Source organism: Pithys albifrons, chromosome Z (genome assembly GCF_047495875.1).
Source record: "Pithys albifrons albifrons isolate INPA30051 chromosome Z, PitAlb_v1, whole genome shotgun sequence".
In the NCBI taxonomy this organism is placed as follows: domain Eukaryota; kingdom Metazoa; phylum Chordata; class Aves; order Passeriformes; family Thamnophilidae; genus Pithys; species Pithys albifrons.
The window spans coordinates 80351446-80366824 of NC_092497.1; the positions used below are offsets into that span (position 1 = coordinate 80351446).

Genomic DNA, 15379 nt, shown 5'->3' on the forward strand with positions numbered 1-15379 from the left:
ATCTAGGAAAATTAAATGGGACTGCACCATTAAAACAAAAACCACAATGTTTTCTTAAATGGCTCAAGAGTCCATTGCAGCAAAACAACAGACACTTTAATTTTATATTGCTTTTTATTAATATTTCTCAAAGTACTTTGTACTGAAAGTCAGTATAACCATTCAAAAAAGTAAAAGTTAGAGCAAAGATGATTTATCCAAGGTTAAACAGCAGAGCCAGCACAAGAACTTGGCCTCATCTCGAAGACTCCCATTAGTGCAGCAGTAGTACAGTGAAATACTGTAGTGGGCAAGTAATTTCATTACTGAAAAAGAACACTACATGTACACATTAGGTTCACATAACCTCCTTCTGCAGTTTCAAACTTCTGTTTCTAACAATGCTTTGCAAAGTCAGTTTTGGCAGCCTGGTTATTCCTACATATTCTGCCATCTTCATCTGCCACAAGAAACAACAAATGCAAACAAAAGCAAAGGCTGATATCTGATAGATTACAGTTCTTGACAATAGATTTGAGTAATATCTTTCAAACGCCTAGGCAAAAAATCCCATTTGGGGGTTCATTTTAAAGCAGCTTGGGAAGACTGAACACATCCTCCTAACAAAGAGGCAGAAATCTCCCATCCCCTTGTCTTTTCATTTCAGGTGTTACATTTCTATTTTACACCATGTTGCTCTATCCAACAGGGTTATAGCTAGTCCCCCACGCACTTCAACAAAGACCCACAATACCTTGTTGGGTTGATTGACATCGTAATTTGTCAGAGATCCCAGAAGGTGCTGCAATCCAGGAACATTGTCATCATTGATGGCATGAATAATAGCTTTCATCACAAAAGAATCTTCCTCATCCTTGCAATTAAATGAGAAAAAGAAAAATTGTTAGCTTTGAGAAAAACTCCCTATCTCAACAGCTGCCAAGACATCTAAAACAACTAAAAACTAAAATTTTCAAAGTCATTTTTTATAAAACTGTTTCAGCTGCAAGTTGTAATCCTTCAAGAAGCATATGGCTAGCATGTACATATGTTATTTGAAAACCCACACCAAAACCCCTACACTTTTTCAAGCACAATATGCTTCCATCTTCTTCACACAAAACCCCATTACTCACTGAGAATCCAAAGAGGTTCTTTTATTAGCTGGTTTCTTTTTCCTCCCAGCACTTTCAATTGATGCAATACTTGCATGAAATGAAACTAATTCCATGGACATATGCGAACATTAAAAAAACCCAGAGGTACACAAATACTAACTTGAAGTATCAGGTTTTGTGCCATCCACAAGTATCACACAGAGAGACCAAGGTCTTACCTCCTCTCTCCTGAGGTTTCAGATTTTTTTACGACACTAACATTAGGCTACAGTCCTTTCTTCAGGGACACAGGAGTGAAATGCTGATGCAGTGTTAAAAGACATACAGATAGCTGAGGTGAGGGGAGAGGGCAGGGAAAGGAGGGCAAGAAGGATAGAACAAAGAGCACAGAAACAGAAAGATAAGAGAAGGAAAGGAGGAAAACTGAACATGGAGTTGCACAGGAGGGATAAGGGGAAGATCATACACATAAAAAGTGCTCTGCAGAATTTTTGAAGTTTGATCCTATTAATGCACAGAAAAGATGATATTACCCAGATCTAAACATATTAACATACATCCTCTGCTGAACACAGGGAATTTATGAAGTGTGTATTAAAACTTGTGGAGTAAGCTACAAAGAATGTTTTTGGACTTGCAAGCATTTGCAATTGCAAAATATAAAGCAATTGCTTTTAACTACTCAACTCAGTAGTCCTATATAACACCACCAACTGAAAACTGGAGAATATTAAAATATCCTCCTTAAATAACTGCTTGTTGTGATACTGCTGTCTAGCACTCATTGGATTTAAGAGGGTCTGAATGATTTTGAGCATTCAGGAAAAAAAAAAGGAGTATAAAGAATATTTTACTCTATACAATGAGTAGAGTAAAATTCAAATACCACTTTTTCACATTATAAGTGCTACAGTACAAAAAAATCTGCCTGAATCAAACTTCAAAACCAAGACAGATGAATTTTGACACTAGTTATCAGCCTCAGCATGGTAATTAGTTAGTTAAATTTCAAGGTCTGTGTCATGCAAAAGATCAAATTATGGATAACTGACCTCTGTAGCCTTAAAATCTATTTTTTCCTCATATGAGATTAATTATGCACATTTTCAATAGCACAATATTTTTATTAATTGGAAACTTGTGAATTTCATATGTGGTAAAGCATTCTAAACATGTAAGAACATACTTACCAGTGTATCATCACTTCTAGCGACACTCATGTTACTTCTGGACAAGAAAGATCTTGATAATCTTTGGCACAAGGATATTAAGCGCACTGATTGCTTTTAAAAAATAATAATAAAAAAGCTACATGTAAAAAAATTAAAACAGACACTGTTGATAAGATGCTATCGCAGATATTTTAAAGGAATTAGCAAATAAACTCAAGTTTGACTTCAACACTACCATCTGCTTTTTATACCGCATTTGAAACTTGAACTTCTTTTGGCATTTATAACCCAAACAGAAGCACAAAACAATCTACACACAAGCATTTGTATGCAGATCATTTACAAAGAAGTCTTCTCCCATACCGCCCTGCTCAGTTAATTTATTCCAAATGAAAAAGGAATGAATGTGTTTTCTTTCTTTTTCTCCACTCTTAAATGCACTGATAGTTTCCTGAAGCAGGGAATGCTACTTCATTTGTGTCACACATTTTGATGCATTATAGAATGACTTACTTTCCATTTTCGTCGTGCTGCAAACTTTTTGAACTTCTCCATATTCACTGCAGAAGCTTTTCTGCTAAGTGCTTGCTGGGTGTCTTTAGGCTATAAGCAAAAGAAAAACAAAGCTGTTCTAAAATATCCCATAATTTCTGTATGTAAGACTGACCTTCAGTGCTAGCATCCACTTAAATGATAGTAGTACTCTAATCATACTGGAATAATAAAGCAATAGTAAGCATATAATTTTAACCACGATCTAGTGTGGCATATAGATGGAATTTCTTGAGAAAGTGCCTTAAAGGAAATACAGACCTAAGAATATTTTGTGCAATACAAAACATAAATGTGTTTCATTTTAAATACCAAAAACCCCCTGCCTCTCTGATGGAGGCATTTGATTTCTAAGATAAATCTTGTCTTCTGGGAAGGTTTCCTGGCTGATTTTAAATGCAATCGAACTTTCTTACAGTCTCAGTGGATGCTGCTGAACACGCCCCTGATACCATCACATCACACCTACCAGTGCAGCAAGCTCTAAGTTGCATCCTTTGAACTTCTCATGGTCTAGTACTAAACACCAATGACTAGTGGACCATACAAATTTTGCATTTTATGATCCTATACTTGAAGACATTTTTATGGAGAAATCCTAGAATCATAGGAAGGCTTGGGTTGGAACAGACCTTCAAAGATCATCTAGTTTCAACCTCCCCTGCCATGGAAACATAGGTAAAGATAGTGATGTGAAAAGGGAAAAGACGGTAAAACCAGTGGCATGGGAATAGAATGCCCAGAAAGTTAAGATATAAAACAAAGTAACAGGGTACAAAACAACCTGTCTCTTTGCAGGAGTGTGAACCATGGTCCCTCTGAAAGACAATTCCTGCTTTAGTGGTTTAAAATAACATTTCAGTATGTTCAACACATTTCAACTATTCAAGATTATCTCAGCAAAAAATCAGCAAAGCATGGTCAAATTTGTAGCTTGGCATACTGGTGTACAACTGTCTGCCCTAGATGTTGTACTGTGAACTGGAGCAGCTGTGGCACAGATAAATATTCTGCTAACTGGTTCTCCAGGAAGTGGAATAGGGTCAAATACCTACTGTGCATCTCCTGGACCTAGGAAATAAATGGCACTGAAAGTATTTACTACTTACAATCATAGTGAGATATGGAATTAAAATAATTGCCTTCCAGGTATTACTACACATGTTAAGATGAATGATGGATGCTATTTTATCCCTCTCAGCCTAGTAGCATCACAACAGCTCCATTCAAACCACACACTGAAACACTGAAGGAAGAAGTGGGCCATCAACCTGCATCAACTGCTTTCTTCTGTCTAAGGGGGAAGGACAAAAGAAAGATAGCCCCTTTTTCCCCCCATCTAAATAAGGCACTTAGAAGATGAAAAATTAGAGGAAATTGGATTGGATTCAGAGTATGCATCTTTGCCAATGTAATGCCCTCTGAAGATTAGCTTCTCTGTCTGAGCATGTTCTTAAACTCAACAGTGGGCTACTTCCTTACTGCTAACTTACACAGAGCATGTATTAATGAAGACCACATGCTGCCCATGTTAGTCTTCATACAGACAGCTTTCCAAAACAGTAAATTATATTAACAATCATGTCAATGTTCCTTGTAAGGGAACGTGAAAAGTGAAGGCAAAGTATGAAATGAGGAATGATTAAGAATAGGACAACACAGAATGAAGTACATGCTAACCTTGATCCAAGGATGCCGCAAACTGTCTTGAATAGTCATTCTCTTCCTTTAAGACAATAAAAGACAACTGTTTCAGATAGTAAAAAATACATACTGCCTTATGTTTGTTAAACTACCATCTCGAACTATCGTGCAATTTGAAATACTAGAGATGTAAGCTGCAGCAGTGCAAACACAAGAAAAACTCACTTTGGATCCTTGACTAGAAGCCTTCGTATGAAGTCTTTAGCTAGGGCACTGGTATTACTGAAGAATTCCTCTTCAAATTCATAATTCACAGCAGACACATTTGCTAACGTTTCCTGTTTGGTTTCTCCAAGAAATGGAGATGCACCACTTAGACTGCAAGAAAGAGAGAACAATTCTCTCATTACACATTGTAGCATTGCTGCTTCAACCCTCTGAGATCAAGTAATAACAGAAAGAGACTGTTTTTCTATTCCTCTTTAAGACTGCAAACATATTTTCATGAAGATGTGACCCAGCAGGACAAAAAGCTTTGCTGTAATTTCAAAGAATACTGGTTAAGATAAAGCTGTAGGACAGCCACCTACAGATTTGAAGATTTTCCAATGCTATCTCCATGCTGATTAATGGCAATTCTTTCAATAATTATATTATTGCTTTTACTATCATACAACCTGAACCATGATGTGCAATCAAAATGGCTTGATTTGTACAGACACCACCAAAAACCCAGATGACAGAATCAGAATTAAAAAGCAACAGCATTTGCAAGAACCACACATAGATTTTGGTACTTACAGAATATAAGTTATTACACCAATGCTCCTGGATTGAAGGAAAAACAAACAAAAAAAGGATGAGGGAGATGAGAGAGAAACAGATGGAAAGAGAGAGGAGAGAAAAAAAAAGGGTTAGAACATAAGAATAATCAGGAAAGATTCATTTCAGGTAAGGTACAATAACTTACCACATATCTGCTTCAAGACCAAGAGGTTCATAATTTACAATTTCAGGAGCTAAAGGAAAAAGCAGGAAGATCAGCAGCTAGTCAAAGAACATATCTAAGTCTGACTCTGAGCCTATGTATGTCAGAGGTAGTAAGCTAAGATGCTGACAGATAAAACACCTAATACAGATATAAGTTGAAACCAAATGCTACAAATTTCTTATTTAAATTTCAAAATGCCATGAATTACACACAAATTACATAATCTGTAAATCACCACACCCAGCTAAGCCACAAATTCTATTTAAGAGACAGAGAAAGAATAGTTTGAAGAGACAACAAGTTTTCTCACCAACAAACTCTGGTGTTCCAAAGATATTTTTGAATTCATTTCCGAAGTCAATTTTGTGCGCTAAGCCAAAGTCAATAATCTTAATTCGAGGCTTTGGTACATTCCTGTCCAACAACATTATGTTTTCAGGCTTTGAGAAGGCAGAAGAGGGAAAGAAAGAGATATTACACAGAGTTACCAGTATTTGTCAGCACTGAACACTTCTCTTTACCACCTTTTAGACTCTTGAATTGTGTTGTACACAGAAAAATTCTCTTTTCCTACTATGATCTAACATATGCTAAAAATTAACTACAATAAATTAGGGTTCCATGTTGATGCTGGAGTGCTACAATTTCCACAGGGCCAAGATTTTATGTCTTGTAGATAGTCAAGATGTCAACAGTCACAGTTTTAATGGAAACTGATTCTAAATGAAGCACACTTGTCTTGAGTAAAGATCACAGCCCCTACACTGTGGCTATTCCAGCAGTGTTGGAAGCTTGCAAGAAACAAAGACCTATGAACTAGTTACTGGCCTTGGTTTACATTAGTCCCTGAAAGAGTTTTCTTTCTCACCACATAAGCAATCAGGGAGGTACATCTTGTTGCCTTTGGAACTCCTAGGGAAACTTTTGAAGTGACCTGGCTTCCAAATTTTAAGGCTCAACATATTTAAGAAAAAGCAAAAAGGGCAGGCTGCACTGTCTTTTCTAGCTTATTTTGAAATAGGGACTTTAGATTACTTTACACCAAAGACTTGCAAAACCAGAACAAAGAAGATAAAACGACAAGATTATCAGCAAAGGAGCCTGCTTCTACACTGCATCACTTTAACTATACAGAACCAGCTACTTAATGTCCATATCCTGTCATGTGCATAAGCTGGTGTGCTCTGAAGAAGTGCTGGAGCTATATCCACCCTGCTCACATTGTTAAGGACTTCTGAAGTCATTAAGGACAGCTCTTCATCACCACCCTTCTTTTACCTCTCTTTCCCAAACACAGGAGCTAATACGTGGAAATGTAATTTTTCCATTTCCTCCCTGCATTCCTATTGCATGCTTTTATTGTTCTGCACATTTTACTTCTTGCTGCCTACTTTAATTTACAATCTTTTGGAATGCATTGTAAGAATGACTTGTTTTATTACAAACACCTTGGCAAAAATTCACATTTCAAATTGCAAGAAATATATTCCTTACTAGGTTTCTAATTGTTTTCTCTTGCCGACTGTCATAGAAAGACCAAATGTATTACTGAGGTAATGAGGATGAAACTGGAAAAGCTGTGCTTACCCTGTAACCCATTCGTTTCCCTACCTCATCCCCAGAACACAGCACCCCTTTCAGAACTATGTTGCAATATAATAATCATGCCTCCTTTTCCTGTTACAGACACAGCTTCCAACTTCATCAGACTTCAGGGAATGTTTAGTTGCCTAGCTTTGGGTAAGATCTTATGGACAAAAAGATTCCAAAACATTAAAGAGCACTAACTGAGTTTAGATATAAAAAGCTCTGCTTTCATTATCAAAAGGATGCAATTAACAGCTTTTTTGAAAACAACCAAAAAAGCCCCAAAAGGAAGAAACCAGAAGAGGAAATTACTTGCTGTCTTCTCCATAAAAAAATCTTTGTACTTAACTCTGTACAGTTTCAAGTTAGCACCTATAAAAAACGTTCATGAACAGCAAAAAACCCCCAAACCACCAGTTAAAATAGGCATCCTGTTCAGAATATTTCATGCAGATCCTATTCCCATTAAAAAAAATCGTAGTTCTCATCTCTAGTTCAAGTTTGTTTTTCCAGAATTGTTTAAGTTCATCAGAAGCTGTCATTTCCCCTGAAAAATCTTACATTAAAAACAGACGGGAACCATTTACAGTTCAGTAACTTCTTTTCAATGGCTGAGCTTTCCACTGTCTGCATAAACTAGTAAATCAAAGCTATGGCCAAGATCTGCATGATGGCTGATTTGTGGCTATCGCTACAAAGGATTTTAATGGCTGTTGGTTACAGCTGTTTAGGTTTTCATCAGCTCAACACACCTTAAGGTCAAAGTGGGCAATTTGCAGAGAATGGAGATACTGAACACCATTAAGTATCTGTTTGAGGAATTCTGTGGCCTCTTCCTCCGTGAGAGATTCTTTCTCAGCTAAGAAGTCGAAGAGCTCTCCACCTGCAACACTTGGAGAGCAGAAGAAGAGTTATTGACAAGCCTGCTTTAACCAACGGGTTCCTTTCAGCATAGCTGTTCTCAAACCAGTGTTGACAAGCATCCATATGCTTTAAAGGCTGTGAATACCAGAAAAGATGATGAAAATTACTTAATTCAATACCCAAAGTAATTAGTAACTCCCCCTCCTCCCCCTTGAAAAGAATACAATAAAAAGTCATATTTTCAGACAAAAAAAGTTTAAACCCCACAAACAAACATGGTTAAGACTATCTAAATTTAAATGAAGTAAATGCCTCCTCTGTATGCACATTTAAAAGAACAAAATGAGAAGTAAGTATACTACAAACATACTAGTGTAATGGGACATTACATTATTAGAAAATAAAACTTGAATTAGCTTATATCAGTAAAACATCAAATTTTCACACCTTCATTGGAAAATACAAAATTTAGAGCTTACTTTGAAATAGGGACTTTAGATTACTTTACACCAAAGTATTTTGCAATAGTTACTGGCAGCTGTCCTGCTATTCAGTTTCTAAACTCCTCAAAGCATTTAAGTCTTTGAAAATATGTTCCATTCTTTGAAAATATATTCTGTTCTTTGAAACAGCATATTTCATTCAGTGCTTGTGCAGTATTTGTCCTCTAACATTACCACACCTTTTATACACGGAAAAGCTCTTAAGACTGTTTTCAGCAAGTGTTCTGGCTGCGCAGACAGAAAGAAGGGAGGTAAGAGGATCCCTAAGCACATCTAGATTTTTGCATTTGGAAGAGAGAGGAAAAACTGAGGATGAGCTCTTCTAATCTCAGTCAAGCAGCTCTTAACTCAGTCAACAGCATAAGAGGTACTGAAGTGACAGGAAACAGGAGCTACAGCTATTCTTAAATAGCAGACAATGACCTTGTTTAAGAACATATAAGGAGACGACTGACCACTGTGGGAAACCCTTTTCCGGACCTATAAAAGCAGCATTATTACCTAGATATGCCTTAGAGACTGCAAGATGGTCAAAATAACCCCCATGTTTTGTATTGTATTGATATTAAAACAAATTTAGAAAGGGCATCCTAACTTATATTGCTTTTCTGTAGGGAAAAAAAAATCTCTTCACAATTTAAAGCTCTGATTATGAACATTATAGGATTAACATGTAACAATAGTTAAACAGTTTGGGCAAATTTATGGAAATACATTTGACTTCTTTATCATGTCTACTTTTTAAGAGACTTAATCTGCATTATTGTAATGCAAATTGCATGAAAAGTGCATTTTAATGAGTTCTTGGAGTTTCATTGAGCTGCCTAGACAATAATGACAGTATTGTTTTTGGTATTATTTGTGTTGTAGCATTTTCCACATGTCAGTTACTGAAACGAAGTGCTATTGAAATGTCAAAATTATAGACTGGAAGGATGAGAGGTCATTGTAACATTTTTTTTTCTTCTTGTAGAGACATTAAAATGGAATTCCTAATGATTAAATACAACTTGTTATTTTACAGAGGCAGGTCAGAAGCATTTTACAAATGGACACACATACATATTCTCTCATTCATTGCTTCTGACTGAAAAAACATAAAAGGTTTTCAGGCTAAGGCCTGTATCTCTGCAGCACTTTGTGATGATGAACACAGCACTAGATGGTGACATTTCTAATTACTGGACTAAAGGACTTATGCATCATGTGAAACTTGCTTCCACATGTTTACAAGTGGATGCTTGCTGCAGTTGCTGGGAGGCTGCAAACTGGAGTACAGCCATGCCATGTGGAGCAGGCAGACTCCACTGTGGCTACTGTCCCAGCTGTGGGCAGCTGTGGCAGTAGCCACGGCAAAACCCAGCACCTTTATACACTCAGTATGATCTGACACTAAGCTAGCAATCACAGTTTGGGGAACCAGCAAAGCTGGATCCTGAGCAGAGGAAAAGCCTGGAAGACTGCACTGAAAAAATGCATCTGGTTCACTTTTCACATAGATTGCCGACTCTGTGCAGTGGAAGTGTCTGCTGCTGCCTAAAGCCTTCATCAGCCATCACAAACACAGGAGAAGTACTCACGACAGGCATTTGCAGCAATGCCAACTCAAGCACCGTGCTGTCCACTCTGCAGTCTCAAACAGACTGTGACAATGTCACACAGGTATTGAAATATTTTATGGCTGGCAAAGTTTGTTCTTGCTCTTATTGGCATTTTCAAGATATGGAGTCTGTGAAACTTACTAGTCACCGATGAACAGCAGCACTGATTACAGACTTTCCTTTTAGACCCCAAAAGAAAGATTTAATTCCCAAAGTTCATATCATCTAATATAGAAACTCAACTGCATTTCTGCAAAATGGAAAGAGCCTCTTCAGCAATTATCCTGACTTGTGCAACTTCATACCCTGAAAGTCTGCAAGACATTACAAGCCTGATGTACATGCATTTTTTCACTTTTCAAGGACAACACATTTGTGAATAGTTAATTGCATCAGATCACATCTTTTTTAGCACTGCTGAATACTATCCTTCTGCCTTTGCCACACGCTAGTTGTGACATTTCTTTAATGATTATTTCATAACCTTATAGTAGCATGAAATAAAATGTCACCCGTATTTCACAGGTAATATATCTAGCACTTACAAATCTTGAACCTGAGGGCCAGAAAAGCTAAAAGGCTTGAAATGCTTTTTCTTTTTTTCTTAGAACTGGAAGTTCATTAGCAAAAGTGGTGATTCTTTGGATGCCTAAGTACTGTCACCTGAAGTGACCTGGCAGCCCTCGCATAATGAGTAGGTGAGTGAGGAGAGACTGGCTGTAATGCACTCAAGGGTTTGATTCAGATGCCCTTGTACCTGTGGTCTACAAGGCTTTGGTGTGCCACTTCACGTTATACATTTCACTCTTAATGTCTCAGATGAGATTTTATGTGGGCTGACCTCAGAGAGCAGGCCATTTTGAATTCTCCTGCTGGTAATTCCTGAGCTGGAGAGGGCAGGCTCAGTAACCCGTGTTCTCTCTCCGGGCACGGCCACTGCTGGCAGGCACAGTGCCCATTTGCATGATCCTGCTCCTAATTTTACTGGTATGGACACAAGGCATGTGAGAAACAGGTTTTTATAGTAATGATGACTAAAATGTTAAACAAGCATGGATGAGAAGCTTCACTTGGAAGCTCAGAAATGCCTGGCTTCCTGGAAAGCTCCCTCTGCTCCAAGCAACCTCCAGGGAAGCCCTTCTCATATTTGTAGGAGCTGCGACCCATGTCCCCATGGGAGGGCAGTAATAGCAGTTGTTTCTTAGCTTCCTCTTCACACTTGGCAGGAGACTGCTTATTCCCTACCCTTTTGCTGACTCTGGCAGGTCTGATATAAAGCTGTACGTACACAGGAATACAGAAAACCATGGTATCACTGCAAGACAATTACCTCAAGCTGAGTCACGGGGTGTTAATACAAGGTCTACAATCAACATACTCTGCAAGTTTGGCTTCCAAGTTAATTCACTGAATTAATGTCCTCTGGTCTATCAGCAAAGCCTGGTTTTACAGGTTTCATAAATAAGGTTATATATCTAGAATAACTAAATGATCTTGACTGGACTCCCAGACATTGCAGGTCAAGAAATGGATTAGAAGAAGCCAGTAAAGACACTGGCTACGTAAGCTACTGCAGTCTTCACAAATCTCCAAAAATGCTGTTGGGTCTTCAAGTCTAGTCCTGTGCCTCAGCCAGGGTAACACAGTCCCACAATACATAAACTCCGTACATTTTATTAACCCATAGTCACCCTCAGAGGTGGAGCCAGAAGCCAAGCAGAGAGTGCCATACTGATACACACTCTACCTGTGTATATCCCACCTCACACACAGAAGCAGTGTTAATCTCAAAGAGGTGGCACAGACAACAGACCCTTTGACTGATCTTTTTGAATGTTATCTTATCCCAAGTAGGGCACTGTTTCCATCTCCATTACAGTGGAGCCTTGTTTCTAAGTCAGCTTTCCTTTCCAGTTGCTGGTGCACAAACACCCTGCTGAAATCCGACTGAAACCAGATCAATCCATGGGTTTTCTGAGACACAGAAACCTGCTCCCAGCCTGCCCTTGGGGCTCTACAGAGAGGAGCAGGTAGCCAGCTCATAAAAGACTGCTGCCCCAGCCATCAGCTGGATGAAGATGGCTTCCTGAAGGGAGTAGAGGCAAGGGGTTCACCAAGCACTACTGCTTTGTCCTGCAGAGCAATTCAAACTATCTGTAGCTGGTATCCTCTGGAAGCACAGAGCTCTTCTCTGTTCAGTTCCTCTGTTTGCTGGTAGGAATTACCAGACAGCTTCCCATTAGGTTCCTCCTGTGCCCTAAGACAAGTCTGATTTCCAAAGTGCAAGTAATTAAATGATGGACAATAACCTATACCCCTTCAGGTTAACACAGAAACTTGATTACAAGTCAAGTCACAGCTAAATTTCTTTATGGCTGCAAAGCCTCTATGTTCACCTTCACGTACTATTTTCTTTTAAAGCATTACTTCTTTAATGTTCCTCTATAAAACTTTTCTGTTTATTTTTAAATTGTCATAGTTTTGCAATCATAATAGATTGTTCAAATATCTTGCTCAATAAAATAAAAATTTGTGCTTTATGGCAGTCATATTTGAATCTTAAGGGGCATGTTATATTGTTGATCATGTTATAACACAGAAGATCATCAGGGCTGAGTAAATCTGTTTTCACTGTTAACATGACTACCTCTTATGTTGTTTTCAACCAGCAGACCACATGTTTTTAGAAATACTCTGCATAAGCATTTTCACAAAGAGTAAAGTTGGTATGTGTTGTTTCCCTGACATTTCTAGGCAGAAGTGTTAGCTTTCCTGAAATGAGACAAGCAAATTAAAGCTTTCAGTCAACTGCATTCTTTTTTAAAAATTGCAATAGTGGTAAAACCATTTCCCAAAGGAAGGTTGACAGATGTGATTGCAACTCACAACTCCCTCTGGGAAAGAAAATACATTATGTCCCCGGAAAAAGATTTCTGGATAGTGCTTTTGCAAGCTGCCAGGCTTTCTTAACTATGAAACAAAACTGATCACAAGATCTCAGAGGAAGTCATTACGGGAACCTGCTCAGGGAACTGAGAAACAATTAACCTTCAAAGTCAGCGTGATCACCTTCTAATGAGTCAGTCATATGCTATGATCACACTGCTTACAATGTAGTAGTACCTAAATGGTAATTAATAATTATCTAAGGATTTCTAAGGAACTTAAAAATCCACAAACCCAAACCCCTTGAAGGAACATTTATCTAGCTTAGATTTCAAAATAACAAAAACTAAGTTAAAGAAGAATCCTACCAGTTTATTCCATTTTTAAAGCAATTCCATTTCTAAATTATTCAATTTCTTCTGTAGTCCAATCATGTCTTCTGTCAACTTGTAAAAGAAATGTTTTCCCTGAGGATTCTGTGATCAAATATGACTTGTATGACTCCTTGTATTATTTTGAAACAGAAGTTGTCAGCCCAAGACTAAATCCATATATTGCTACTTCTGTTTATGTAAGGATAAGGGGGTTTACATGCTCTTCATTTCTCTTTATGAATTGTTCATTTCCCAACCCATTCCTCAGAAGCACAGAGTGTGCCAAATATTTTGAAAGAGCAGAATAAGGGCTGCTAGTTCACTGCATTACCTATTGGCTGAACAACACTGCACACAATTTTTTCTTTATCAGAAAAAATGAAGGCAAGTTACAGCATCACTACACCTTGTCAATTGCATTTCTCCAGCTTCTATTAGGGACACCAACTGTTATGAAATCCTCTCTTTATAGTGCCTAAGTTCTTCAGTTAACAGTGAATAAGAAACATTAGCCTCAATTGCCAGCCAGAACATAGGCACCAAAACCTGGACTATAATTTAGGCAGGTAAGTCCCACTAAGAGGGAGACAGAACACTCCTGTGAATCTTTCCTGCACCCAAACAGCACTGGTATTTCAGTTTCCATCACTGAAGTTCCTTTAGTGCCCAGAATCCAGATAAAGCACATGGTTACTGACATTTTGGCCCAGCAGAGTGCCTTAGTATTTTGATTCCATCTACAAGGTTCAAATTTATTATATGAAGAGCATTCAGGTTTAGTAAACAAGAGGGCCACACATTTCAGTCAGGGACTGCAGAGCCCAGGAACCAATTCTCCCTTCAGGTTATGCTCCATGCGTGGCAGAGTCACTCCAGCTTTGGTGTTTTTCTTTTCAGCCCTGTCAGGCCTTTGTTCTTGTTTGTCTACACATTCTCTGTGCATCTGTCTGTGGGCCCGGAATTTAGGATTTTGAAATTCAATCGTGGCACAAGATCTACAAATGTCACAGAGTTTGCTGACCTGCTGTTACATCCCAGAAAACACCAAACACTTAATCCTCCTCTCAAATTTCAGTGCAAAGCCACTTGACAACAACTTTCTTACTTAATTCCAGGTAAAATTAACAAAAATCTCAGAGCTATTTCTATCAAAAGACAACTAAAATTAAAGGAACACTGTACAGACTTCAAGCCTCTCCAGAATACAAGCTATTACTGTCTGCCAGAGTATAACTGTAACAGGTTAAATTAACAACCTAATAAGATAGAAGAGGGATTTAAAGACTTCATCATTATTTGCTCTTACCTACTCTTCAATGAGAAATTTGTAAAATTGCAATAATTTTTATACAGGGATCATCACCATCTCCCTCCACTGTTCTGTTTTGGATAATATTATGAAGGTACCAATGAAGTGGAAACACTCCAAGACACTGAGATGCTCAAACTAGGTTTTAAAGAAAGTTTATATTTTTAAATAAAGCATAAAGCATTTAAAAGCTTTCAATTTTTTTTTCAAATTTTAAAAACACATACTCATTTCTCAGAACCATGTTACAAGAGCTAACCCCTGAAATTCAGATTTCAAATTCAGAAAAGAAGGTATGTATTTTGCAGAGAAAAACATGAATACCTAACTCCATTCGCAGAAGTGGAAGGAGTCAGCTATTGCTATCAAGTCATTTTAAAAGGTGAGAACACCTGCATTGCTTTTGCACATGCTAAGAAATTACTATACAATTTAGGATAGAAGTATTCTTTGTGTTGCACCAAGAAACAATAACCAAGACTCTACAAAGCACCACAAACTGAGTACATTTTGCAGGTCTACAGTAAATAAAGACATAATAAAGTGGAAGGAGGAACAAAACTGAAGAGAGAAATTATGCATCCAAGGCCAGCAAAAGGAGACACAAGAAGATGCAAGACATTCTTGAGGAAGGAAAATAATGATCACTGTGCAGAGACACCTGTTTTCTAGTCTGTGAAGTCTGATAAAATGATGGCTTCAGTAGAGCCAACTGGAAATAGCTTAGTATTGCTACGACTCCAATTGCTGCAACTGGATAGAAAAAAAGTACTACTAATTCAATTATTTGTGCGATAAA

General features: G+C 37.8%; 1 protein-coding gene across 1 annotated transcript in view; it reads right to left on the reverse strand.

The window, feature by feature from the left end:
* Positions 1 to 15379, reverse strand: part of DAPK1 (death associated protein kinase 1) — an 86251-nt gene that overhangs the window by 25510 nt on the left and 45362 nt on the right. Inside the window, exons 4-12 of the mRNA XM_071580178.1 lie at positions 7796 to 7934; positions 5767 to 5896; positions 5436 to 5484; positions 5267 to 5293; positions 4691 to 4843; positions 4502 to 4547; positions 2783 to 2872; positions 2288 to 2380; positions 734 to 853 (exon numbers count right to left, since the gene is read on the reverse strand). Of these exons, the coding sequence (XP_071436279.1) occupies positions 734 to 853; positions 2288 to 2380; positions 2783 to 2872; positions 4502 to 4547; positions 4691 to 4843; positions 5267 to 5293; positions 5436 to 5484; positions 5767 to 5896; positions 7796 to 7934 (847 nt within the window). The remainder of the gene's footprint in view (positions 1 to 733; positions 854 to 2287; positions 2381 to 2782; positions 2873 to 4501; positions 4548 to 4690; positions 4844 to 5266; positions 5294 to 5435; positions 5485 to 5766; positions 5897 to 7795; positions 7935 to 15379) is intronic.